Source organism: Acartia tonsa, chromosome 9, assembly GCF_053477335.1.
Source record: "Acartia tonsa isolate MP-2025a chromosome 9, ASM5347733v1, whole genome shotgun sequence".
In the NCBI taxonomy this organism is placed as follows: Eukaryota; Metazoa; Arthropoda; class Copepoda; order Calanoida; family Acartiidae; genus Acartia; species Acartia tonsa.
The window spans coordinates 23,024,476-23,052,383 of NC_137268.1; the positions used below are offsets into that span (position 1 = coordinate 23,024,476).

General features: G+C 33.5%; 2 protein-coding genes and 1 long non-coding RNA gene across 4 annotated transcripts; 1 reads left to right on the top strand and 2 right to left on the bottom strand.

Moving 5' to 3' along the window:
• Window positions 1–485: 485 nt before the first annotated feature.
• On the bottom strand, window positions 486–18,426 carry LOC145328540 (uncharacterized). Its single transcript, XM_080172267.1, has 21 exons — window positions 18,333–18,426; window positions 17,948–17,994; window positions 16,876–16,935; window positions 15,855–15,943; window positions 15,397–15,532; window positions 14,771–15,101; window positions 14,575–14,675; window positions 14,127–14,192; window positions 13,588–13,761; window positions 13,032–13,153; window positions 12,058–12,528; window positions 11,503–11,626; window positions 4,000–4,296; window positions 3,814–3,874; window positions 3,510–3,586; window positions 3,263–3,340; window positions 2,596–2,744; window positions 2,108–2,187; window positions 1,729–1,800; window positions 875–933; window positions 486–670 (listed from the first exon to the last, which is right to left on the bottom strand). Exons 1-21 carry the CDS (start codon window positions 18,380–18,382, stop codon window positions 630–632), a joined length of 2,685 nt encoding a protein of 894 aa, XP_080028393.1. The 5' UTR covers window positions 18,383–18,426; the 3' UTR covers window positions 486–629.
• Window positions 5,761–10,882, top strand: LOC145328544 (uncharacterized). Its single transcript, XR_013882498.1, has 4 exons — window positions 5,761–5,788; window positions 5,862–5,936; window positions 6,233–6,387; window positions 10,742–10,882. It is a non-coding gene; the product is annotated as an uncharacterized LOC145328544 (long non-coding RNA).
• Window positions 18,392–27,364, bottom strand: Hakai (E3 ubiquitin-protein ligase Hakai). Of its 2 annotated transcripts, XM_080172270.1 has the most exons (11): window positions 27,206–27,364; window positions 26,487–26,589; window positions 23,995–24,123; window positions 23,533–23,627; window positions 22,087–22,156; window positions 21,344–21,695; window positions 20,720–20,818; window positions 19,966–20,090; window positions 19,557–19,608; window positions 18,969–19,145; window positions 18,392–18,781 (listed from the first exon to the last, which is right to left on the bottom strand). In XM_080172270.1, the coding sequence occupies exons 1-11, from the start codon at window positions 27,229–27,231 to the stop codon at window positions 18,669–18,671; spliced, it is 1,341 nt and encodes a 446-aa protein (XP_080028396.1). In that variant the 5' UTR covers window positions 27,232–27,364; the 3' UTR covers window positions 18,392–18,668. The 2 variants fall into 2 exon arrangements, with proteins under 2 accessions (XP_080028396.1, XP_080028397.1); XM_080172271.1 differs by lacking the exon at window positions 20,720–20,818.
• Window positions 27,365–27,908: the final 544 nt, after the last annotated feature.

The window sequence follows — 27,908 nt, forward strand, 5'->3', positions numbered from 1 at the left end:
TTGTTTTTTAGGAAGGTGATGACACCCTCCCTCCCCCTTTTCCCACACACTGTGACATTATCTATATATGGTAATGCTAGTAGATACAAAATATCCTTCAGTTGCCATATCCATCTCACTGATACTAATACTAGACGTAAATAAGCGTAATTATAAAAAAAATATTTCAGACTATCATCATTATTATACTGTCAGCTATGCACATTAGGATTGGTTTATATTTATTTATCGCATCGTATTATAGACATCTTTTCACGGATATTAAAATGAAAAGATTAAAACTAGTTTTCTTAGCCCCGAGAGGCCGATGGCCTGAGCTAACAAAATTATTATTATTTTTTTTATGATTCTTTTCTAATACCTATTCGTAGAAAATTGTCAATAATACGATGCTATACATGATTTTTCAGTATAGCTGAAAACAGTGTCTAAACCAGCAAATATTAATCGGTTCTGATAGATTTTTATCTATTGAATTATGTTATTTTGATGTGTGTTTAGAACATTTTTAGCAATTAAAAATATATAACATTCAGATAAATTAGGTAAAATATAATGAAAAAGACACAAAAATATTACAGAACTTGAATTGATTAAAATTATTGAATATCCTGTGCTGTTTCCGAGATCTATTCAGTAATCATAGCATTCTTCACGTGTCCCAACAGAGCCTGATTTCAAATGGAATATTTTTTTACTGTAAATCATTACCTGGGTACCTAATCAAAATTAATTTTTTTGTACAAACCCAACTGAATTTATAATATATTAACATAAAAAATTTGGAAAATCGATAAAAATACGAAATTACAATTTTTTGTTTTCAGGGTGAATAATTACCTACTAAAATATTAACAATGAAAAAATTTCCATTCCTTTGAAATGATGGCTTTGCACTTAGTCAACTTCTTCAGCTTGTCATCACAAATAATCCTAAAATGAATAAAATTAGGGTTAAGTAGGTAATTCAGTTTAGGTTACCTAAAGGAGCCATGGATAATAATACCTATTCGAATTCATTAAAATGACCGAAATTTTTATTAAAAGCGAAGCTTTTCTATAATTAGGGTGGGTCGGTCCGTCCGTCCGTCCGTACGTCCGTCCGTCCGTCCGAGATAGATAACTTTTATTCGTTAATTTTGGCGTGTTAGAATTGTCCTATCGATTTCAAACTTTGTATGATGATTCCTGTAGTAGTTGGGTACGATTTAGAAAGCGTAGCAACTCTATAATCATTACCAGAATGTCCGTACGTCCATTTTAAACATGTTGATTTTTCTACTTTTTTAACAACAAATTTTCAAGTGTTTTAATTATCCGTTTGATCTGATTTTTGGTATATTGATTCCTGGGACAACAAAGAACAATATTATAAGCGAAGCAACTCTATAATCAAGTCCAAAAATGTAAGTATGTCCTGTTTTTAAGCAGTTTTTCAACAAATTTTCCTACAATTTTGATTCGACATTTATACATTTATGTTCCAATTTTTCAGTTCAGATACTATACAAGTGTTAATGTCCGTTTGTCCTACCGGTTCAGTGCTTCGCTTTTATGGATGTTGTCATCCTTGTTTTTTATAACTATCTGTTTAAACTTTGAATTTGTATAATATATCAATCAAATCAAACAAGGAAGCCATATTTAATTTCCATAACATTCTCAAACTTAATAACTTACCTATACTCCAGTTTTATTAGAGCACTATATGAAAACCTGTTACCCCACCTTGTTTTGTCCTTTGGATCAAGTAGCTTCTTGGAATGGATGTACGACCAAACTCTTTTCAGTGCTTCAATCCTAAAATAAATGTTTAATGTAAAAAAAGGTTGTATGTCTATCTGTCTGTGTGTTTGTACTGAAAGATCTCCCGTAGATCTTCTGATGTAATAAATGTACTAAAAAGAATCATTTAGTGATATTATGTGGTTTTCCCTTTGATTATAAATCAAATTTTTTGAATATATGCTTTATATTGTATACAGGATACGTGTTATCACTCAGTATGTATATTTCTTTTAATTATGTCTGCTTTTAATTACATATTTTAAAACAAGGATAGCACAAAATCAATGGGTAACGTAGCTAGTGACAAATTAAATCCAACCTGTTAAGCTTCTTTGCTTTACATATGACAGCCAAAGGCTCAGCTAATTTCTTTGGCGTTACACCGATTTTTCGCACCTTCTAAATAAAAATAGGGTAAAATATTAGCTCAAAATCAAGACCAGCAAATAAAGGACCTAAAATAGGTCTGTCAGTCTATAGGTAATGTTAGTTCTTTTAACGTATTTAGTTGGTTGACATATACAATACACACACATTTATTAATGTAGTCACATGATTTGAACACATTTAGGTTTTGAATTTGGCATGCAATAGACTTTAAAAACAGTACAAACTACCTACTGCTATCCTAGGATATAAAGTATTTAAGAAGTAGGTTTTTCTTCTGTATAGCGCCAAAGATCTCGGAAAATGCTGGTCAAAATTGGTTACAGAGAAGCTTTATTCGTGGTTTTAGGCTTTTTTCCTGACACCCCCCTGCGCTAGCCAAGATGCAAGGGACACATATATGGAATATCAAAAACTCACTTCGTCATTTTTAGAGGCAGGCTTCTTTTTAGCATTATTGCTGGATACTGTATTTTGTTCTTTCTTTACTTTAGCTTTGTTTGGTGTGGTGGCAGTTGGAACATTTTTCTTTGGGTTCCCCGGAGATTTCTTTGTTTCTGTCTTTTCATCTAAAATAATTTAAGGCATACAGATTTTAAATATATTTTTAGTACCTAGAATATGGTAGACAAAATGTACATAGAATATACGTGGATATTATGACAGAGGAAAAACTGTCGTTTATTTAGGTTGTTTACACGGAACTCATTTATTGGTCAGCTCGTTCTTCCAGCAGGAGGAAAGGGGATGGGATATTTTTTTTATTTTTTTTTTTTGGGGGGGGGGAGTATCGATATTTTAGCCCGCTGCTAGTTTCACTTTATTAGAGAACATAAAAATCTGTTGTAGCATAAATAATAAATCCATAATAAAACTGTTTTTTTTTACTGGACTTAAATAGCCTATTAACCAACTTAATACAAAAAGACATCTCCTAACTATTTAATCTTTAAAACTAGCAGGCAGCTTAACCCCTAGCACCAGGGGGCTATCATAAAAAATGTCAAGAAAGGTTACAGAAAAATATCCTAAGACCATCTGGGACCAAAGTGAAACTTCCATTAAAAGGAGAATATCTTTATTTTACCTTTTTCTTCCTTTGGTGATTTTAAGTTGAGATCCTTGCGTTTTCTGGGTGTACAGCTAGCACTTGATAGAAGCATTCCTAAAATTTATCAAATTAAGAAGACAAAGGCGACTTTAAAAATAAAAGCAAAGCTTTTAAAAATAACAATAAACATAGAAGATCTACATTCATACTACTTGAAATGACTATTTATAGTAAAGCTAACAAAGTTTAAAATTAAATGAAAAAAAAAGAAAAAGAAGCCTACCTTTCTTAATACCCTGTTCTAGTACATCCAACAGTTTGTTTGTTACGTTGGCTACATTGTCTTTGGGCTTATAGCGTCTGAACATTTATTAAAACTAAAGTATTATATGCACGAATTTGAGCAAGTGATGTTTGGCAATGTTGTTATTGGTTTCTGACAACTATAGAAAAAAATGAACTTAAATGAACAGATTTTTAAATGAAAAAGCAAAATTTAGTATAAAATCATCAACTGTTTTGTCGAGTTCAAGATGCCGAAAACTGTATCATTAGCGTAGCGTATAACATTAGAAAGTTTCATTTACCTGAGAATAAAAAGGAGGATTTCGAGCTTAGTGCATCCTGGTCCACCAACTGTATTCAACTCTAGGTAATAAAATATTTTTATATTTAGTCAAATAAGTAGTTGTTTTTTTCTGAACTAGTGGCTTTGCCCCTAGCAAAAAAGACAAATACTATCAACTAGATTGATTCATAATAAAACTTTATACCTGATAAGGCATGTTTAATCATAGCAGAGTAGGGGGGTAGTTTTGATGGGGAGACCTTCTCCTTTCCCTCCTCCCCACCATCTCTTCCCCCATCACCAGGCTCTTGCTTTACAGAGACGCCTCCCTTCGATCCAGCGGTGCTTGACACAACAATTGTCTTTGGAGAGGATTTGCTGGAATCAGCTGATCCTTGTTTCGAGGATTTAGTTTGACCGCCTGATTTTGCAGCTGTCGTAGTTAGGCTGTTGGATTTAGCAGCTGTATTCGTCACTGATTGTTTTGTAGGTTCAGTTTTACCTAAAAATTAAAATTTATTAAAAGAATAACTTTTTAAACTGTTAAAAGCAAAGATAAAGAAAATGCCTTTTTTTCTGAATTATTAAAAGGGGGGGGGGCGAAAGTGACACTTTTTGAAACCAAAACTAAAAGTCAAAGGAACTCAACTAAAAAAAGAGTTACAGGTCTGACATTTTGCATGGCAGTTGCTTTATAGGGGTACAATGTGGAACTGTGAAGAAACGGCGGCGCAACCGCCGAAAACCGCCGAGAAAAGGCAAAAAAAATTCGGCGGGAAACGGCGGTTTTCGGCGGTTGCGCCGCCGTTTCTTCACAGTTCCATATTGTACCCCTATAAAGCAACTGCCATGCAAAATCTCAGACCTGTAACTTTTTTTTTTAGTTGAGTTCCTTTGTTGACTTTTAGTTTTGGTTTCAAAAAGTGTCACTTTCGCCCCCCCCCCCTTTAAGGTTTTTTTTAAAATGATTAAAACGTTGCAAATAATTGGACGCATTTATTTTTTGCGTGACAAAATTGTGTAAATTTCAAGGATAAATGTTTTTTCATGATATTACTTCCATTTATACATTATGGATTAAATGCATTTCTTTTATAACTAGTACAAATGTTTGACGTCTGTCGTCCATTCACAAGCATAGCAAATCTGCATAATCGTCCGTTTGTATGTAATAATCTTTTCAAACAGTCATTACCTAGAATGAAACTAAGAAAAAAACTTTTTTACTTCTTTTTAGAAATTTCATTACATTTTTTTGACTTTTCAAAGCGTTTGATGTCTTAATTTGCATGTATTGATTGATATGATGTTCAAATGCCGATTCCTTGTATAATTGAGCATAATCAAATCGAAAACCTCGCGATATATATATATATATATATAAAGGTTTACACGTCCATATTAAGTAATTTTGGAATAAACGAACTTTGCATTTTTATTCAGTCTTTCAGTGATCTTTAGGGATTATACAATGGAGGATAAATTGATGTACATTCCCAATGTAATGTTGGACTTATTATTTGAAAAGTTTGGTCACTACTTAGTTTGGAAGCAACCAATCAAAATTGAATAAAAAAGCACCCAAAGTTTTAAAGCAAACAATAAGATAATTGTTTGTGGTTTTTTAAAAGCAATTTTACTCCTTGCGTGGTTTAAATGGCTTACTAAAAACAGGATACTGAAAAACAATTATTATTGCAATTATCAGTAGCGTAGCTACTCTATAACTTAATTTAATTATTGTTAAGTTATCCCTTTTTACATTTTTTTTAAATACAATAATTTAGAACACTTGACGATCTGTTTTAACAAAATACCGATAGCAAAAAACTTCTTTAAAAACTCATTTCAATTCTATCAAAAAATTGATGAACAGTAACCTACAACAAATTAAGTCCCTGATTAAAAACGAAAATTAAACACTTGTTTATTGTAAAACATTTAACTTGAAATGCAGAAATGAATTAGTCTTTGCTGAATATTCAAAATCAAAGGTAAAAAAATCTCCATTATATTCTATTAAAATAGTCCAATTTTAAAATATTTACCTTAAGTATATTTTTTTAGGTGAACTTTAACAAATGGGCTACATTTGGTTCTTTGCTGTTATAAGCTCTATTTTAGCTCAATCTAATGGCCAAGGTATACATCCTTTTTTTTTATTGAAGATTGAAATCTACATTAGATGTATTAAGTAGCTTCTGTCCCTGCATCAAGGCATCTAAAAATTACCAAAAACCCTGATGGTAGCTAATTATCATGATCATAGAGATGTCTTACCGGGAAGACAAAAAAAATCTCAATGGTTCATAAAATAGAATAACTTAATCATAACATTTGGATCCATTATTTTTGATGCAAACAATTACAAGAAAAAACAAGCAGTCCTAAAAAAATGGTTACAGAGGCAGTTAAATCAAACAAATACTTTTTTAAAGGTGAAGTTCTAACAGGAAAACCAAGTTTGAAGCATACAAATCTAGGCACACTTGATTCAGTGCTGGATTGTGCTGATGCTTGTAAGGATAACAAGAAATGCCTATGGTGGGAGTTCAATAAAAATCTAGAAAGTGTGGAATTGCTATGCTTAGAGGTAACAAAAAATTTAAATGGTTTTCATTGCAATTGGAGTATTAAAGGAATTTTTTAACAATACCTAGTGGTCTAAGCACGAACGAGATAAAGTGATTCTTAGTACCTTCCAGCATTGATCCTTGGTATCTTTTTTAGTGAATATATTAGGTTTATGTTTAATATTTGCCTTATCGACTAAAAATTAAGTTTCACCATGGTTTTATATGAAAAAAACTTTAAGTTGTTAAGTATTTTTTTGTGCAATATCATCAAATGAGTTCGAAGGAAAAAATAAAATAACATGGCAAAAAATCATAAAATGCTGTTAATTGCAAAAGTATATTAATTAGACCGTTTACAAGTTACCACTCTTTATCTAAGAATACATTTTTTTAAATCGAAATAAAATACTGTTATTAAAGACTTTGAAACAACAGCTTCAACTCGACATTTGATGATATTTTATCAAAAATGTTTATAACTTCAAAGTTTTTTCATATAAAATAACAAAACCATGGTGAAAATTTATTTTTTACCTAGTAGGTAAAGTAAATATTAAATACTAGCCTACAGCTCACGTTGTTCGCTGGTCTGTAATGCTCTTGAGAATATTAAATATCCGTACTGGAAAGGATATCCGTACTAAAAAGTATTTTAGCAGAAAATCTTACATGAACTTTGTATGTCTGTCTGGTACAAAATCAGAATTATGATTTACTTAAAATTAAAAATGAAAAGCAAATTTGTCTGTGAGGATTTCGCTGACTAAAAAGCATCATATTTAATTAACTTTGTCAGTCAGTCCGTCCATTATGGTAAAGTTTTAGTAATTAGTTTTTATTGTATTTTATGTTTTAAGTTTACTGTATATATTTCTATTGACATCTAATGTTTTAACCATATTGTCCGTCTACTTTATTAGATTTTTATGAACTTCACAAAGTTTATGGATGTTATCATATGTTTCTTGGTACTCTAATTGAAATGTCTGTCTGTCTGTCTAAAAGAAACCGTAAAGAAGTAAACGTAAATTTCTCTTCAGTTATAAAAGATCAATGGCTGGAATTAAAAACATCCCCATACTGATGAACTTACTTTGTCCGTCCGTCTGTTGGAATGCTTTGATATGCAACTACTATCAAAGATATTATATAAATTCTATTGTAAAGATTTCCATGTTTATTAGCTTTACTAAGGACTTATAAATGATTTCATCCTTGTTTAGCTTTAAAATTTCTAAGAAATTCTATATGTTCTATAATTAATATCTTATCAAGAGTAAGGGCACATCAAGGGTAAACCTTGGTGGGTTAGGGCCCCCTGCAAGAGTTAGGCTTATGCAAAAAAAAACTATCCCTTCTAATTTACAATTTATTTATAAAATATGGAAGTGTATTTTTAATGCTCGATATGCACTCGTTATGGGAAAGCACCCTAATCCTCACTTTAACTGACCTTGCTTTTTTTAATAAATATAATATTTTTTACGCGAAGCCCCTCTTTAATTAGAAATGTCCGTCTGAGGGTAAAACATAATTCACCATCTGCTATTAAAGATAGACGGTTTTAATTTTAGAGAATATACCCTATACCTTTAAGCATCCAATATGTGATTTACTTATTCCATCAGCCTGTCGGAAATACCCTGCAAGGCATTTAATTTAAAATGTAAAAATTTTATTTATCAAATTATAAAGTAGATAGACGATCACAACTGATTTTTTCTAGAGAAGATTTTCCTGATAGATGAATATCTACTCTCTACCTTATTTAGTCGGTTAGTCTGTCTGTAACTCTACAGATGACATCAATTTCTGAAGGGAAATGTGCCTTTTCTTCTATTGAAAATAGAAGTCTAGCCTATAGTCCTTAAAATAAAGTAAAAGGATCTCGGTGTGTGTGTGTCTGTCTGTACTAAAAGATCTCTATAAACGCAGAATCGATATGGTTCTCCTTTACAAATAAGCATCCATTATATAATTTACCTGGTCTGTCAGTCTATCGGTAATGCTCTGATTGTCATTTGATTGATAGAAAGATGAATTTTTCCCTGGTAAAATTTTACAGGGTGATGAGCATTTACTCTGCATCTCAATTGGCCCGTCAGTCTGTCTGCAAAAATATGTTTTTCCACTTTTTTATGAAGGTTAAGATCTCAATAACTACTGAAGCAATTGGGTTCTCTATTTTAGGTAAGCTTTAAATAGGTCCCATGATAGTATTAGGCTATTTCATTTTCAAATGGTTTTGAGCTATTTTTTCTAGCCTGTTTCTGCCTCTTTTAATTGAGAGCCCCTGGATGCTAGGTACACATCCGCTAGTTTAAAATATTCTTATGCATTTAGAATAGAAAGAGATAAATATATTAACTTACACATAAAGATTACTTCAAGTTCAACTACTTAGAATTTCTGTCCGGCTGATTTTAGTTATTTATTTTATATACTATGAACGTATTAACATTCTGCCTTAGCGTTAGAATTTCTGTCCGGCTGATTTTAGTTATTTATTTTATATACTATGAACGTATTAACATTCTGCCTTAGCGTTTTCTTGTTTTAAAAAAAAACCTCTCTCTAACTTGCTTTTTCTTCCATTTTCTTTTGATTTCTTAATTTAATCTTCAAATACGTATTTATAATAAAGCCATTTTCATTCTTTCAAAAATGCAATTTAAATTACGGAATTTATTTTCCATTATATATTTTTTTTATAACCGTCAGGAAAGGGTTAAAATGTTTTTAATTTTTGTTTCAAAATTTGGACACATTAGGGAGGGGCGCTAGAATCAACTCATTTTAAAACTAAGTTTTCTTAAATTTACTGTATTATGAATTTAAATTTTCTTTTTATGAATAGTAATAAAATACTTCAATATTATGTAAATAGCAAGATGAAATAAAAAAAATTAATTTATTCTTAATAAGTAAAATATTGGGTTTTATTGTTCTGGGCAATGAGAGTTTATTATGGATTATTGGAGCACTATGAGTTTTAAACATTTATTCCTTGGAAAACTTGAGCTTGTTTATAGACATTTATTTCCTATATAGATCTGACATGGATCTTGAAGCAATAAAGCAGGCCCTTTTGTAAATGTTAAAAATTGGAAAAATCTATTAAATAAAAGTACCTAATCGCAAATATACTTAGTAAATAAACCTAGTATATTCACTAAAAAAATATTAAGGATTAATGCTGGAAGGTGCTTAGAATCACTTGGAATCGTTCGTGAATAGTCCTCTTTTCATTTCAAAAACGATGTAAACATGAATGTTTACATGTTCTATAGTTCTAACTATGAAGTATTTAGTAAGGTATACAATATAAAAGGGGGGAGGTGGATGTGCCACTTTTTGAAACCAAAAGTAAAACGTGCATGATCTCAGCCCATAAAAGAGTTACAGGTCTATTTGGCACAGCAGTTGTTATTGTGGAGAACAATATGAAACTATGAAGAAACGACGGTGGAACTTCTGCTCCCGCCGAAAACCGCCGTTTCCCGCCGAGATTTTTATCTTTTCTCGCCGTAATAGACAATTTTCAATAATCCAAGATAAACTTTTTTTTTCATAAAAATTTCCCTTATATTTTCACTTGACACTTGTAAGATTTTACACTTGCAATTTTTTTTTAATATTGACATGTTTGAAATATTCAAGTGAAAATATAAGGTAAATTTTTATTAGAAAAAAAGTTCATCTCAGATATTTGAGAATTGTCTAATTTGGCGAAAAAAATGTCTTTAAAAAATTCGGTGGGAAACGGCGGTTTTCGGCGGTAGCGGCGGTTCCGCCGCCGTTTCTTCACAGTTCCATATTGTTCTCTACAAAAACAACTGCTGTGCCGAATTTTAGAGCTGTAACTCTTTTATGTGCTGAGATCATGCGCGTTTTACTTTTGGATTCAAAAAGTTGCACATCCGCCCCCTCCCTTTTAATATATTGACTCCAACTTTTAGGTCTGTCAAAAGTAAAAGCTTCTTTTAATAAATTATGAATAGAAATCCTATTAAGATTTAGGTATAAAACTTTAAGTGCTACATTGAAACTCCCCTCTAAAATACTAAGGTAATAGTAGCTTTCGCAATATTCCATTAAATTGTGAGCAAGATTCCAGTCAAATGCGCTTATTGGTTCAAACTGTTCTTAATGTTGACCAAACGCATAGTATGATTAAGCGCATATTTAAAAACAGTTCGACCTAATAAGAACATTTGACTAGAATCTTACTCGAAACTTTACGGAATTTTGCGAAAGCTACTATTCCCTTTTTTTCACTGACAGGAGTCTACATCTTGATCTTTTCAATGAAGTTAACAATAGGAACTTTATATTTATAAATATAAAATATTTTACTTTATCTTAATATAGTAAAGAAAGATAAGAAGATGAGATTTGGTTTGAACAACTGCAATTCACCAACTTCTCCACCTCCAACAACTCTCCCACCAATACCGACTCTGCCACCAATAACTCTTCCTACTCTTCCACCAATAAGTCTCCCACCACTGCCTGCTACTCTCCCACCACTGCCTGCTACTCTCCCACCACTACCAACCCTCCCTCCAATAACTATCCCCCCAATACCTACTCTCCCTCCATTTCCGAATTTTGGATAACCACTAACATTCTCTCCCACCACTGCCTGCTACTCTACCACCACTGCCTGCTACTCTCCCACCACTGCCTGCTACTCTCCCACCACTGCCTGCTACTCTCCCAACACTGCCTGCTACTCTCCCACCACTACCAACCCTCCCTCCAATAACTATCCCCCCAATACCTACTCTCCCTCCATTTCCGAATATTGGATAACCACTAAGATTCTCTCCCACCACTGCCTGCTACTCTACCACCAATACCTAATCTCTCGCCATGGAAAACTTTTGGATAACCACCAACTTTCCCACCACTGCACTGGTAACTATACCACTAATACCAACTCTACCCACAATAACAATACCTCCAATATTCTGCTTATCAAAAATGAATATGGAGACAATTCTAAAATAGTCGTTTTGTATTTTCCTCTAAATATAAATTTTCAGTAAAATGTCCCACTGCATGCATTTCCTTCTTTAATATGAGTATATCGTAACCGTCAGAACATGAAGCTGTTAAAAAAATTTTACCTTTAGCTGCAGAAGGAGTAGACTTTTTAAACAGGACATATTCTTCTTTCTTAATACGTCCCGGGGTAGATTTTTGTTCCTCGGGGCCACTCTTCTCTGGTGTTGCCATTAATAAACTCTCATACTAAAACCAGAACAATAAAGTTAATAAATTACGCAACATTAACAGTAGTAAGGTTGATTAATCTATAGCTTATGATTGCAATAACTACTAAACCAATTGAGTACTATTTCAGGAAAGTTACATTCGGTTAATGAATGGTTTAATGCTATTTTATTTGAGATTTAAGTCTTAGAATGATTTTAGGCTATTTTTCTGCTCTTCAAATATAAATCCCCAAGGCGGTAGGGGCGGCCCGCTAGTACAATATATTTGCAGTTGCCAAGCTTATAATTCGTACCTAACTACTACAGGAATCACCATGAAAAGTTTTTTTTAAATCGATAGGACTATTCTAATATGCCTACATTAACAAAACAAATTTACAAATATGTTCCGGACGTACCTGCTTTAATAACAGAAAAGCTTCGCTTTAAAAAAAAAATATTATCTACCTTTTTGGTTGGGCTTATTTTGACTGGGCTTGTGGCCCTGCTCTGCGGTTCTGTCTTCACTTTGATGGGCGACTTCCTGGGGGAGTCCAGGGTGATGATTATGGGCTCCTGCAGCTTCATAGGTGATACTATTGTCCTCTTAGGCCTGGTGCCTGTTCCAGGTTGGCTCACAGCTGTAGCTGGTTTGGCTGGAGAACTTTCTAAGGTTACAACAGGTATTTCCTTTTTGGTTTGGCTAGGTTTTGTTTTGTTTGTCTTCACTGGGTTGGATTTGTTATTTGTAAACTCGCTTTTAATGCTTTTAACTTTTAGTTCCCTTGCGCTGTAAGGGGAAGAGACACGCTTGCGTTTTACGCCTTTATTAGCCTCTTGTTGTGACTGTTGGGTTGTGGTATTATTGTCGGCTTTCAGAGATTTAGTTTCTTCCTTGATTGAATCTGAATCTAATGTTCGCTTGCTTCTTCGCACATTCTGAAAAATTAAAGTGATTTTTGGTCACACATCTTTAATATAAAGTAACCCATACTGTTTTAAATAAAAACTCTGCTTTCTAACCACTGCAAGCTCTGCATGGCCTAACCTAATGTAAACCAAAAGAAAAACACAAAAAGGGTTTACGACAATGAACGATAAATTGATGTACATTCTCAATAATTATATTGGTTGAAAATTTTGACACTGCTGAATTAACTTATCAAGTTTAAATAGAAGTACCCGATGTTAAAAATATTCGAATGGGTGAATGTGAATAAAAATCTTTGGGAACCAGAGCTGGATCTTTACATCATTTTAGTGGTGAGCCAAATAGGGGTGAGCCAACTTTCCACCAATAAGAGCACATCATTTTATGAAATGCCGCGCTCACTCCGATCTGGCTCACCACTAAAATTATTTAAAGATCCAGCTCTGTACACAGTTCAGATTCCCCTCTCCTAAGCTTGTTATTTTAAACTAACAAACCTAACATAACTTACCGTATCTCCATTGGCAGCCAATTTGTTTTCAAACGATTTTTCAAATTCGTCAACAACTTCTGGCAATGGTGTGTTCTCTCTGGTGCTAGTGGATACTTCCAGTCTCTTGGATTTGTTTGTCCCTGTTAAGTATAAATAGTGGTTAAGTAGTGTTAAAAAAAAGTTAATTTCAGAAACCATAAACATGAGTAGTAATTCTTATACAAGTGTAGAAAGTAACAGGCCAGATGTCTGTCTCTTTGCCTGTCTGTACTGAAGAATCTCGCTAACCGCTAAACCAAAATCATAGTTCTCTTTTACAACGTAGCTTCTCGTAAGTCCAGGAAAGATTTATACTGTTTTGGGGGAGGGTACCATGAACCTCCAAAGCGTAATCATTCCATCCCCCCCCCCCCCACAAACAAAATAATACTGTATGTAAAAAGCTAAAAATTACTGATCTAAATAATATAATTAATTTAAAACTGGAATTAATATCATATTTTTTTATTCAACTATCTATTGAAAACTGTCAATAATAAAATATGATAAACAACTATTATTTTCATAGTTATACCTCTCATTTTAACAGCCTCTGATATTGTTATCATAGCTGGTTGATTCATAGCATCATCCTCCATTTGATTAGCAGATTTTTCAGCTGTTTTATGGATTGATATATCAGATGTGTGATTGATTGATTGGTCAGCAGGTGTGTCAGAATCAATACTGTTGATTCTAGCTATTTCTCCTAAATATCAAGAAATAATTATAGAGCAGCTACTCTAAAAGTTTTCACACAAAGTGTACTGTTGTAAAAATTCTCTAAAATATAAAAACAGCATAAGAAATAGATTTTTCAGTATAGTTTCGAAACTCATTAATATCTGATAGATTAAAACTGGTTATCAGACATACTGAAAAATACATACCTATAGCTAGCATCGTATTACAGATAATTCGATAACATGATGCGAAAAATAAACATAACTAGAAAGTAAGTAACCATTTTTGTTTTTACTTTTACAGCAATTTAAATTTGCAAAGTTATTCAGGTTTGCAAATATTCATTTAGAAAACAAATATTGCAATTGAAAAATGAATCAATATTCATACCTGGTTCAAATTTGATCCTTAGAGCAGATTTAGGCTTGTCACTTTCATCGCTGGATGCTTTTACTTCTAAAATATTCAAATTAAATTATTTTAATTGCAACGACGATTTAAGTTTTCAATCAACCAATATTTTCAATTATATTTGATTGCACATGCTAAGATATTTAAACTATCATAACAATGGATATATAGAATACGTGGATATTATCAGGGGAAAATTTGTCGTCAATTTAGTCTGCTAATATGGACCTCATTGATTGATTAGTTCCATCATTAAGAAGGAGGGGAGGGGATGATGTTAAGGGGGTGGATGGGAGAATCGTTATTTTAGCCAGCTGCTAATATCACTTCATTAGAGTACATGAAAATCTGGTGCAACGTCCAAGTAATAAGATATCGATCATCATAACAATCCTCCAAGTTACTAATCTTCTATATTTGTTTTTACCTGATTTTTCTTCCTCTTCTTTTTTATCCACTGGTGTTTTAGCGAAGAAACTACGGATATCCCTCTGTTTATGCCGAGAATCTGGAGTATCCTGTTTTACCCTAAAATTATTTTACATATAAATAGCAACTATTTTATATTATCAAACTTTCAAATAGTGTTTTTCATTGCTAACAAAATTAACTATACAGTATACCTTTTCTTTGAATCATCTTTGGCAGGGGTAGGTTGGCTCGATTTCTGCCCATCTTTGTCATTGTCAGCTGTTTTCACAGTCACCACATTAGAATCAGCTGTTTTTACAGGTGGTAAATTTGAAACAGTGGTTTTGGCGCCATTTTGGGTAGGTTTACCAGAGGTACCATTGGTAACAACTTTTTTCTTAGAATCTGTTTCTTTGGGTTTATAAGGAGAAGCATCTGAACAGAATTCATCAACAAGGATATCTTCATCCATGCAGTTATTCTTGTCTTCAGTTTTGTCTTTATGTCCATTTGTTTTTAAGTCTGGTGTTCCATTCGTCTGGGGTAAGGTAAAATCAAATTTTAGCCACAAACAATGACAATAAATAAAATATAGCTTTGGTAATTGGTAATTTCAGGAGGAAAAAAGGGTTAAAGATTAATTTAACCATCATTGTCCTCTTATTGCTGTTTATAGAAAGTATGGGGTTATCATTTCTGAAAGACCATTTATCTTAATCAGGGATGAGATAAATAGAATCTCCATTACAAGCATACTAAGGAGAAGTATAAAAACTAAAGACAACATACCATAATATTATGGTAAACAATATCTAGCTAAAAGTTGAAAATGCCTGAGAATCTTTATTAACCGCCTTTTCAGGAGAGCCTCCCTCGCCATAGACAAGGACGGACACTTTGCCAAAGTCTGTTGGATTACTCTTGGAATATTCACAGGCTTCGCAGCTGCACTGACGCGGACAATCAGTCAAAACCTGAAGAAAATAATGATTTATAAATAATAGGAATGAATAAATGTCCAAAATAATTAGAAAAATAAGGAAAGAAATAAAATATGTAAACAAAGTTTCGGAAAAGTAAAATAGCTCTGACCAAGAAACATTTACCTAAAGTTAAAGCGTTTCTAAAAAAAATAGCTTATTCTATGAAATCATACAACCAAATCAGTAAGTATGCTAATCTAAATGACATTTGAAATAATTTCGTTATACAAAAGTTTAAAATTATAAGCTTGGACGTCAATAAACGAACGTATATTATTAAGTAGCCTCTATACAAATAATATAGCTGATATACCTTTGAGTCAAAGAAAGACTGGAGACTCTTGTCCTGAGATCTGATGTTCAACTTCCATTTGTTTGTTTTGCCAGCCAAAGCAACAAACTCTACGCAATAGGTTGTCCTTGTTTGTTTTCCAGTACAACAAAAAAAGTATAAAAAATATAGAAGTATAACTCAGACAACTATACTACCTGGTCCAAGTGACGGGGACCTTTTTAGTCTGCTATCAAATTGCTTTCTACTCTTTTATAACGACTTAGCTGTGTTAATATTTCCGATGCTATTGACTGATATTCAAGGACCGAATTGAAAGTCAGCACAGGCACCCCACCCAGAAAGTAGTTACAATTAACTTGTGCCCCCTCTATTCTTTACTTAATGGTCCACAAATTTCAGGAAAGCTCCATAGTAGTTCAAAGAAAATTTTAAATTCATTTCCTTTCCCTTTAAGGAGAATAGAACCTTGCAAAAAATCCCTAAAAATTATTTCAAAGCAAAAATCAATGGATACTACGAGATTAGGGACGAAATTTAAGTATAAACTGTAAAAAAAAACATAGATAACATATTGATTGATTGATTGATTAGCCATAGTCTCTTAGGGTTTTGACCTAAGTAGTCATGGAGTAGGCTGAGACACTTTTGTATAGCCACTAGGGCTATCAAGCTCCACGTTCAAGCACATTATGACTTGACCCGCTATCTCATGAGAGCTACTCATTATTACCTCACCCTCGCCGAGTATGGCAGGTGTCCCAAATTAAGTCACCGTAATGAATGACGCTCTCCGCAGAGGAGCTTGGGATAAGGGTAGTACTGATATTATGTACGTGACTATTAAGTATCCAAACTTACTCAATAATCCCCTTCTTACACAACCAGGGGAAGTTGCGTGAATGTATTCAACTGAGAAATTCGAGTTGCCACATGGGGACTAGAACTCGAACTCTCATCACCGTAACTCAGTGCGTTACCACTGAGCTACGACGCCCCTCAGTCAGTAGATAACATATAAAATTGTAAATAAGAACAATGCCTATTGGATTAAGAAGATAATTTGGTACACTCGGATGCTGTATACATCTGCTCATTCCACCTTAACATCATAGGTATTTTATTATCAATGTTGCCATTTGTCATTCCTTTGTAGAGCGTAGGGCACGCACAATGGTTCTCCAATCTTCTTCGGACTTAGGGCATCGCTGAGAGATGAGATTTTCTCGACTTGCAGTTTTATACATTTTATACTCGAACAAAGCTTTGTATATTGCATATTTCCAATGTTTTATTTCAACTGACTTTACTTATAATTATGCATTTACGCTGAAGTTTTAAATTGGCAATATTAGCTCTAAATAAAGGCACTCAAAATCAGTAGGTAGCATTTCAAACTTATGTATAGAATAAAGATAGCAATATGTTATTATTATTGTAGTGATAATGTATATTACAATTAGGGTTGGCAATCTGTCCAATTTTTGGGTCGGATTCGGATTCTTACAAAAATCCGCCCAAAAAGTAGCGGATTAATCCGTGGATTGCGGATTCTTGTTTTTTTTTGCGGATTGTGGATTCTAGCAATAGTTTCAAAGGTATTTTTAAATAAAAAAGATTCCAGCCCCTACATGTACAATGGCCATTTTCTAACCCTTACTTAACCTAACATAGCCTAAGATAAGCATAAAAAGCTACTGTGAAAATAAAATACAGAAAAACCTTAATTGCTAACTACCATTTTACATAAAGTTAATAAACAATAAATTACTTTTTTGTTGTTGTTTTTTTCTGCCACGTTTTAAATAAATTTTTTAAAGTGCTTAAAAAGTCATAAAAATTATTAATCCGAATCCGCAATTTCAATTGCGGATTTTGAATCCTAAATAGTTCCAAAAATTGGACGGCTTGCGGATTTCGGATGCGGATTGCCAATCTTAAGTACAATAAAATAAATGCATTGTCCAATATGTATCTGCCATATCCATATCCGCCGACATGTTATTTTGGTGATATCTGCCCCCTCATCCTTCTTTAGCAAAAGTTATTTATACAAAAAATTCCAATAAAAAAAAACATGCATACTTAACTTTGTTCATGAATTACAAATTTACCTCTAGTGAATTTGTCTACCATTAATTCGCCTGTCTCTACACCACATCTGTGAATATGTATAGTGAAAATATATTTCATAACGTAAAAGCAATGACAGATAATATGGAAATTCAACTGAATGGTAAATCAGTTGTATGATATTCTGACTTTGAAAATCTTCAAATTGAATTTTTCTTAAATAGATTTGGACCATTTTATAATTGAAGCATAACAGACAGACAGACGGACTAAACTAGACTAGACTAAAACAGATGCTCATGTAATTGGAAAATTTCAGCTGTCTATGTTTAATAACAGACGAGAGAATAACTTGTCCCTCATAGCGCTAAGGACTAATTGAGTGACGGACAGACAGAGTGAATTTGGTACTAAAAATAAACTTACACAATATCTAAAATCTTTGGTTTGTTTTCTTCTGAACATTTCTCAACCATTTTGTAAAATCTGAAATTTCATTGATAGAAGGTAGGTACAAAAATAGGTGGAAATTTATTTTATTTTTTGTTTTTTTTCTCAATGATAAAGAATATTAATACATAAGGTTATATAAGTGTTTTTTTGTCTTAATTAATTTCTGATAATAGATAGTTTAAGATTCAACAAAATACAAATTAAACAAATAATTCCGTTATTGGTAACGTTCATTTAGAAAAATTTCATTTTTCTGCAATTTTAACATAGATATTTTACAGTCCACATTTGCATTACTGCTGCTGCTATCTAACGTCTATAATACTGTCCGGCGGCTGGGGGCGGCTGTCTAGGGGCCCCTGGCTGAGCTACAGATCCTGGCGGCTGACGACTGTTTCCCCCTGGTCCAGCTGGCCGAACTCCTAAAATTTTATGATACAATTAATGCAAAACTAAAGGTACCTAAATAATACAAATATTTTATTTAATGCCTTTTAGAATTGAAAGCTAAAACAGTGAACTAAAAAGTACAATATCCAGGTAAATAATAACCAACGCGTTCAGAAAGACCATTAGCTATAAAGTAGCTAGACTTAAAGATTTTAATACCTGTCGGGGGAGGCCTGTTAAAAGCATAAGATTGAGCGCCAACAGCTCCTGCCTGAGGCACAGCCGTTGCTTGGGCACCACCAGCAGTTGGATAGGCAGCAGTGGCTGTTACTTGTGGTACTACACCACCAGCAGCTGCTGTGGGATATTGTCCAGCAGCCGCAGTTCCATACCCACCTGAGAGTAAATATATTATTAAGTGTTAGCTTGTGTATTTATATCTCAAATGAAATGAAGGGCAAAGTGCTTTTTACGAAGAATAATTGACAAGATTAGTAAACATAGGTAAATGATCTAACGCTTGGAAATTATCAAAAACTAACAGTTATAAAGGTGATCTCATATACTAGATTACAAGAGTACAAATAATACAAAATGACAACACTTTAGCCTCGAAAAGCTAATAAAGGACAGAATACGCGCATTTGACATAACAGCAGAAGGAACCATTAAACATTTATGATATGGTGTAAGTCCGAGATTTGAAACATTCCCGACAACGAGCGGATACGCTACGTGTTACGCCACAGTCGCGCGCAATTGAGAACACTTTAGTCAGCACAATAAAAATGAATCTTTTAACTTTACCTGCATATGAATAAGCAGAGGGTGGAGGCTGAGAATAGGAGGAATGAGAACCCTAAAAAATTTAAATATAAAATCAAGGACAATTTAGTCCCTTAGAGTCTGAGCTGATCCATATATGAAAGATTAGGATGTTTGTCTGTCTTGTGTCTGCCTGTCAGTACCGAAAGATCTCGCTAACTGCTGGACTGATATGAGCTTCTAGTAGATCCTGAGAAGGTTTAAAACTGTTTTTGGGAGCGCACCTCCACCCTTTCAAGAGAAATTGCCCGGTAAAACATAACAACCTCCGAAACTTTTTCTTTTTAAAACTAAAATTAAAATTAAAGGGGATTGATTCCCCTCCCCGTAAGTGCCCCTAGGGGCTTAAAAGATTTTTTTTCAGTAAATAACATATAGATAATGTTGATACCTGAGTATAACCAATAGTGGTTGGGGTAGTATTATACTGGGTAGTGTATGGGGCCTGTGTGTAGCCTGGGTACACCCCTGCGGGAGTCCCATAGGCAGTTGCAGCCGGTGCTTCGCTTGTACCACCTTAACACATTTAAGAGATTTTATATTTTGCTCAAATACTTAAAAACATTGTATCATTAGGTAACTAATTCTCTGAATCTAAAAATGAAAATTTTTCCTATTTGGAGGTCAGTCCGTCTAAATAATAAATGAATAAGGAATTTTTAAAAAGTTTTTATCTTTATTTGCAAAATTAATTCAGGATTTGATTATAATCTTATTTTGCAAATAGAAACATTAAGAATAAAAAATTTTCTCCATCTTTTCCTCGTACTGTTCATTTGTTAAATCAATGTAATACCTATAATTCTTTTAATAAGTAGGTATAAGCAAAAATATTTTTATTTCTTGAGTAGTTAAATTATCATATCAACCATTCATCTTTAATTCTTTGTAAAGAAGGGAAGGTAGTTTTTCCGAGAAGAATTGGGGACAAAATAACTTACAATTAGGGTACATTAGGGGAAAAAATAAATCTTGTGCAGAATATACATCCCTGCAGAGAGACGTACGGACATCGTTCTACTTTGTAATACAGATATGGGAAAAGGACAATCTACAATTTCTTTCTAGATTTTAGACAATATCCCAGGATAATTTAAAAAAAGATGAATAATAGTCTAAATTACAGAGTGTCCTTTCATGGATACCTTCCGCATGTATTTGAATATCTATAAGGTTAGACTGTTGTCCTCTATGAGAGTGGAGCACAGAGATTTCACCACCCACAGGAGGAGGTGCTTCATGCCCTATATATACAAAGCACAGTGGGTAGGGGGCCAACTTTCAATTCTATAAGTTTAGTAGATGGTTCGAATTTATCCACAAGTAGCGGCTACCCCCCTAGAGGCCTCTAGGGACACGTAAAATGTTTTTTTGTCAATCTTTGTAAGTTGTGCGAATAACAACTAAGCAACGGTTTTTGATGACATGTGGCTTATAGCAAAAATAATTATTTCGTTTTGTATGGTCGCGTAGTTTCTAGGTATATATGATGACTTTAACAAAATAGCTTTTTTTTGCTACTCTTTCTGTCTACACGTCAGTATTAAATCATGAGAATTTCAGAGCATAACCAAGCAAAACGATTAGTTAGTTCAAAAAACGTATCACTCAAAAAAAAAACAGAAATATATTTTTAGAGTTCCAGTTTTAAGTTTTTTAACAATAAAAGACATCTTTATATTTTTAATACCTACCTATAATCATGTACTTTTTAATTTATTCTAAGTAACAATGTTGTGTGCTGAATAAATATCATAAATTTACCATACCTCTAGGTCTATAAGCACCAGCTGAAGTGTACGACACAGCAGAACTCTGGTTGGCTGTTGAGCTTTGATAAACCGTACTCTGATTGGCCACTGACTTGCCGCCAAGATAATTTGTTGTTGCTGTGGCGGCACTTCCACGCTGACCACTGGATGACATGGAATTTAGCGGCGCGGCAGCTGAATTACTGTACTGCGACGAGCTGGAAACTGCTGATGCAGCTTTGGCCGCTGCTACAGCTGCTTCTAGAGAAGCTTTGCTTAGTGAGTTCACCGCGTTGCGGATAGCTTCGGAGTTGGAAATTTCTTTGCGCTCAGCAGGTCGTTGTTCATCTGTCTCGTTTTTAGGAGCATGCCTTTTTTTTCAAAACAACTTTAGCATAGGTAGGTGATTAAATTTAAAAAAAACTCGACAAAAATGTTAACTGCTAAAATAATAAACTATTTGGTTATTAAGGAGGAGGGATTTAATTCTTTAGGAAGTGGACCTGCTGTAACCAATAACTGAACAATTTCATGATTTCAGTTAAGTACCTACCCATTGTAATTGAGGCTAATTTTGAAAAAAAAAAAAAAACCTTGAAGCGAAATGAATGCATTTTTTCATGGTTTTTGTTATTTAATTTTGAAAATGGTTAACTTTAATTAGTCAAATGGCAACACTATTCTTTGAATACAAATAGGTCTTAAAATAACATTTGTTTGTCTAGTTACAAAAAAATAATAAATCAAAGTTATTTTATATTCCTGTGTTTAATATGGGCTTGTAAGTCCCTACTTGAGAGATATGTTCGTCTGCAGCCGTTGTTTCCATACCTAGGTATACAAAACAGAATTGCATAAAATTATTACACATGTTTAAGTTTAAAAGGTACTCGGAGACCCCCCCCCCCCCCACATTTTCAATACTAATTTAATGATATCATTATGAATAAAAATGCTCTGACTAAAAACCATAAAATGCTCTTTCTGAAAATACCAACCTTTAAATTGGACTGTAAATTACACTGGTAGGTATGCAATGTTTTTTAACTGCATAGAAAAATTTGCCTACATTCAAAATTACCTAGTACCTCCCTGAGTACATAGAAAAATACTTCCTTAATCCAAACTTACCTAGTATTACCCTAAATAGATAGAAAAATGCCTCCTAAATCCAAACTTACCTAGTACCGCCCTAAATAGTTACCTAGAAAAAAACTGCCTAAATCCAAACTTACCTAGTACCTCCGTAAATAGATACTCCCCGAGTACATAGAAAAATACTGCCTAAATCCAAACTTACCTAGTACCTCCCTGAGTAAATAGAAAAATACTGCCTAAATCCAAACATACCTAGTACCTCCCTGATTACATAGGAAAATACTTCCTAAATCCAAACTTACCTAGTACCTTCCTGAGTACATAGAAAAATACTGCCTATATCCAAACTTACCTAGTACCCCCCTGAGTACATAGAAAAATACTGCCTAAATCCAAACTTACCTAGTACCTCCCTGAGTAAATAGAAAAATACTGCCTAAATCTAAACTTACCTAGTACTTACCTGAGTACATAGAAAAATACTGTCTAAATCCAAACTTACCTAGTACTTCCCTGAGTACATAGAAAAATACTGACTAAATCCAAACTTACCTAGTACCTCTACGAGTACATAGAAAAATACTGCCTAAATCCAAACTTACCTAGTACCTCCCTGAGTACATAGAAAAATACTGCCTAAATCCAAACTTACTTAGTACCTCCCTAAATAAATTCCTAGAAAATACTTCCTAAATCCAAACTTACCTAGTACCTCCCTAAATAGATACCTAGAAAACTACTGCCTAAATCTAAACTTACCTAGTACCCCCCTGAGTACATAGAAAAATACTTCCTAAATTCAAACTTACCTAGTACCTCCCTGAGTACATAGAAAAATACTTCCTATATCCAAACTTACCTAGTACCTCCCTGAGTACATAGAAAAATACTGTCTAAATCCAAACTTACCTAGTACTTCCCTGAGTACATAGAAAAATACTGCCTAAATCCAAACTTCCCTGGTACCTCCCTGAGTACATAGAAAAATACTGCCTAAATCCAAACTTACCTAGTACCTCTCTGAGTACATAGAAAAATACTTCCTGAATCCAAACTTACCTAGTACCTCCCTGAGTACATAGAAAAATACTGCCTAAATCCAAACTTACCTAGTACCTCCCTGAGTACATAGAAAAATACTGCCTAAATCACACTGTTCAACCTTCTTCACTTTGTCCTTGCATCTGGGACATATCTTTTCGTCCTAACAATAACAATAAAATATTTTAGTTACCTACCTAAGTAAAAAAAACCTATGCAAGTATTGAGAGAATAAACAGAACTTCTTGGTTATTGTTTTATATCTGTTTAATTTTAATATTATCTATTATTCTAAATAGGTATACATTTGCAAAAAGGTTCGACCATTTAAACCAGAATTATTTTAAGTAAGATTATTTCTTTAAAATGAATCCCAAATGTGCATACCTAGTAGATTTTATGTTTTGTTTTGTTTCAAGAGAGGTTGCATGCTTAAAACAATTAAAAGTAACTGAATTAGTTAGGTATGATATTAGAGATGTATCAACTTGATAAAAGAATTTGTATTAAGATCTGTTACCAAAAAGTACCTGTTTAGCACAACTGAAGCAGAAAACATGTTTACAAGGAATCATGCGTCCATAGATGAGGATGGGCTTGCGACAAGTATCGCAGCAGTGGAACATGGGGTTGGGTACCTTCTTTCCTACTAGGTTCACCTACAAATTACAATTGTTAAGACAAATTAATAAAGTTTATTGTTTTTAATAACTACTGACTCGATTGAGTTCTCTTGATATAGTTCTGCCCTTTCCCTACCCCTTTAAATACAAAGCCCTTAGATACTAGGAGCGCAGCAACAAATGAATTTATAGAGCTAGTATCATTTCAGACATTTTATTGTACCAAAAATTATTTGATATCTTTACACACATTCGTTTTAAATAGGGTCTTCTGTGTATAAATGTATCTTTATCTACCACTTCAAAGTATGTCTTTATTAGGGTTGGCAATCCGGAATCCGGATCTGGGATCCGGAATCCGCCCAATTTTTGAATCCGAATCCGGAATCCGTTTTTAAATAGCGGATTCCGGATTATGAATTGGTAGGCTAAAATTAGCGCCTTGAGTTTTTTCTTTCAACTTCCCCTTTTTGAAGGCAAAGATTATCATTATTATATATATAATATTGATTTTTAGGACATATGTAGCACTTAATTTTTTTAAATTTTTTTAAAAAAGCCTTTTAAAACATTGCTAGAATCCGGAATCCGAATCCGGAATCCGCCACTTTTTTTGACGGATTCTTTTAAGAATCCGGAATCCGAATCCGGCCCAAAAATTCGACGGATTGCCATCACTAGCCTTTATACGACCACTGTTTGCCTCTGTCTATTTAACGAATTACATCTTATAGGCTATAGGTACTATCAGTATCTATCTATCCGGATCCGGAATCCGTTTTTAAATAGCGGATTCCGGATTATGAATTGGTAGGCTAAAATTAGCGCCTTGAGTTTTTTCTTTCAACTTCCCCTTTTTGAAGGCAAAGATTATCATTATTATATATAATACTAGTGGCTTCGCCCCTAGCCTCTAGGGGCTTTGCCCCAAGAGGTATAATTACATCTTCTATTACTTACCCAGCAGAACAGATCACAAATTTTCGCACCTACCCAGCAGGAAAACATTTTGCGATTAAATTCGCTAAATTCGTAAAATTCGTAAAATTTGTAAAAAAAAAAAAAAAAAAAAAAAAATGGGGTTTTTTTTTTTGTTTTTGGGAGGGTTGTGGGTGTCCCATCCCCCAAGAAAATAGCTTAAAACCATCGCAGGACCAATAGGTATATACCCTGAAGAGTAGAATCAAATCGGTTCAGTGGTTACCGAGATCTTAAGGGACAGACAGACAGACAGACGGACAGACGGACAGACATCAAGCTACTTTGTATTATAGATTGATTTTTAGGACATATGTAGCCAGGGTTGTCGAATTGGGCACTTTTTTTGATTATTGGGCGGCCCAATTGCCCAAAAGGGTTTTGGGCGGATTTTGGGCGCCCAAAAGTGGTTTTGGGCACCCTTTTTGGGCAAATGTCGCAAAAAGCATATAAAAAGGATATAAAATAGCCTAAAACCATACCTAGACTTATTATTAGAAATAAAATAGCCTAAAACCATCTCAGGACCTATAGAAGCTCCACCGGAAAGGAGAACCATATAGGTTCAGCAGTTAGCGAAATCCTTCTCTAGATACAAAAAAGCTTACTTATTTATATAGTTAACTAGCGGCTACGGCCCTAGAGGCCTCTAGGGGCACTTGAGGAGGGGAGAGTCAAATATGATAATCCAATTATTATATTAGATTTGAAAAGAAAAAGTAAAAAAAATTTGAGGGGGGGAATAATTTTTTTTTTTTTTTTTGGGGGGGGGGGTCTTCTTCCCCCCATTTTTATTTTTAGTTTAAAAAATTTTAAAAAAAGTTTTTGGGGGAGTGTAATTTTTTTCTAGGGGCGATTTTTCTTAGGAGGGTGGTGGTACCCTCCCCCAAAATAGTTAAAAACCTTCCCAGAACTTATGAGAAGCTACCCTGTTAAGGAGAACCCGATCGGTTCACCGGTTAGCGAGATCCTTCGGTACAAACACACAGACACACAAACAAACAGACGCCCCCCCCCTCTTTTTTAACCCCCTCCCCTTTTTCTCTCCCCCTAAAAGGGGGGTGCCCAAAACTGCCCAAAAGGACCTTATATTGGGCGGCCCAAAACCGCCCGCCCAAAACTGCCCGCCCAAAAGCGCCCGCCCAAAATGACAACCCTGTATGTAGCACTTAATTTTTTTTAATTTTAAAAAAAAAGCCTTTTAAAACATTGCTAGAATCCGGAATCCGAATCCGGAATCCGCCACTTTTTTTGACGGATTCTTTTAAGAATCCGAATCCGGCCCAAAAATTCGACGGATTGCCATCACTAGCCTTTATACGACCACTGTTTGCCTCTGTCTATTTAACGAATTACATCTTATAGGCTATAGGTACTATCAGTATCTATCTATCAGTCTGTCTACCTTAAGCATCTACTACCTGTTGGTCCCAATTTAGTTTGAGCAGATGGGCTTGAGGCTTCCTGTCAATGGTTGAGAAGACAGGGGCCTCCAAGTTGGAAATATCAGAATACATATTTAAACCTACGTTCATGTAATTGCTGATAAATGTTTTAATTTTTGCTGGGATACAAATTTGGGGTATAAAAATTAACTAAACGAACAGTAAACGGTAAAAAATAATGCTTATATAAAGACAAAAAATAGCTCTAGAAAAATGATCCCCCCCCCCCCTCTACATAATTAAAATTGAAAATGGGGGTGTGCCTATTCCCCCATCCTCCCACATAAATCCGCTATTCATTAATGTGACAGATATATTGTTTATAAATTAACTACTACATTTCTTGAGATTTAATTCTTACGAGTCTGATATTTTAAGGGAATAGTAATTTATCGCATCGTATTGTCGATAGCTTTCCGCGAATATTAAAATAAAAGTTAAACCTATTAAACCAGTTTTGTTAGCCCCGAGGGATAGAAGGACTGGCTACCAAATTGGTACCAATCGTATTAATTATAATATTTGCGGAAAATTGTCTGTATTACGATGTTACCTATACATTATTTTTCATCATGGCTAAGAACCAGTTCTAACTTGTTTCGAACCGATTCTGGAAAAATGTTTTAAACAATTCTGAAAATAAAATTGTATCTGTGTTCTTAAATAGTAATAATAAATCATTTTAATCATAGGTTCCTGCAACGTCGGTTTCTGCCGTCATTTTGATCACACAAAAATCTTCAGAATGATTTAAACCAAATTTTAAGATTAAAAAATCCACGAATTTTCCTTCTTATTTTTCAAATTAAAGAATCATTTTTCATTTCTTCTTTAATATCTGAAACTAAAAATGAAATGACATATATGTACCAAATCACACTAAAGAATATACAATTTGATTACAGATACAGATTATTTTTTAAATTTTCTCTTTTTATTTACAACATGAAATAGCTTTACAATAATTGAAAATAAATAATAATTACAAGACTAGAAAAGCTTCAAAAATGAAATGACTAGAAACAGCATGTTATAATTCTAAAACTTTAAAGAAAAGTTTATATTTTTTAGAATTATTACAAATGTTCCTATTTTTATGGCCATAAAAATACCAAAGCTCAAATTTGTTCTTTAATACTTTGATTTAAAGGTTATTTTCATGAAGGTGTTCTATCAGTTCTGCTAATTAAAAATGTAAATAATGCTTTTAAAAGGACAAAACATTAAATAATAAGTATTGGAATAAAATGAAATTCCCTTCATGAAAACTACCCGCTTTAAAACTTAAGATCAGTCCCATAAAATCTTACATTTATAAATTTTGGTTATATATAATATATCTCATAAATATATTCATAATATTAGTGCAAAATAATTAGGTATTTTCTTTAATCCTAA

What these genes read in the sequence shown, in the direction of transcription:
- LOC145328540 (XM_080172267.1), bottom strand. Translation starts at nt 18,382, where the DNA reads ATGGTTGAGAAATGTTCAGAAGAAAACAAACCAAAGATTTTAGATATT. An exon ending in TTATCTTCTTAATCCAATAG is followed by an intron (nt 15,944 to 16,875) that starts GCATTGTTCTTA and finishes CCTATTGCGTAG; the next exon opens with AGTTTGTTGCTTTGGCTGGC. An exon ending in TGGCTGCCAATGGAGATACG is followed by an intron (nt 12,529 to 13,031) that starts GTAAGTTATGTT and finishes TTAATTTTTCAG; the next exon opens with AATGTGCGAAGAAGCAAGCG.
- Hakai (XM_080172270.1), bottom strand. Translation starts at nt 27,231, where the DNA reads ATGACGGCAGAAACCGACGTTGCAGG. An exon ending in CTCTGCTTATTCATATGCAG is followed by an intron (nt 19,146 to 19,556) that starts GTAAAGTTAAAA and finishes ATTTACTCTCAG; the next exon opens with GTGGGTATGGAACTGCGGCT. An exon ending in TAACAGGCCTCCCCCGACAG is followed by an intron (nt 18,782 to 18,968) that starts GTATTAAAATCT and finishes ATAAAATTTTAG; the next exon opens with GAGTTCGGCCAGCTGGACCA.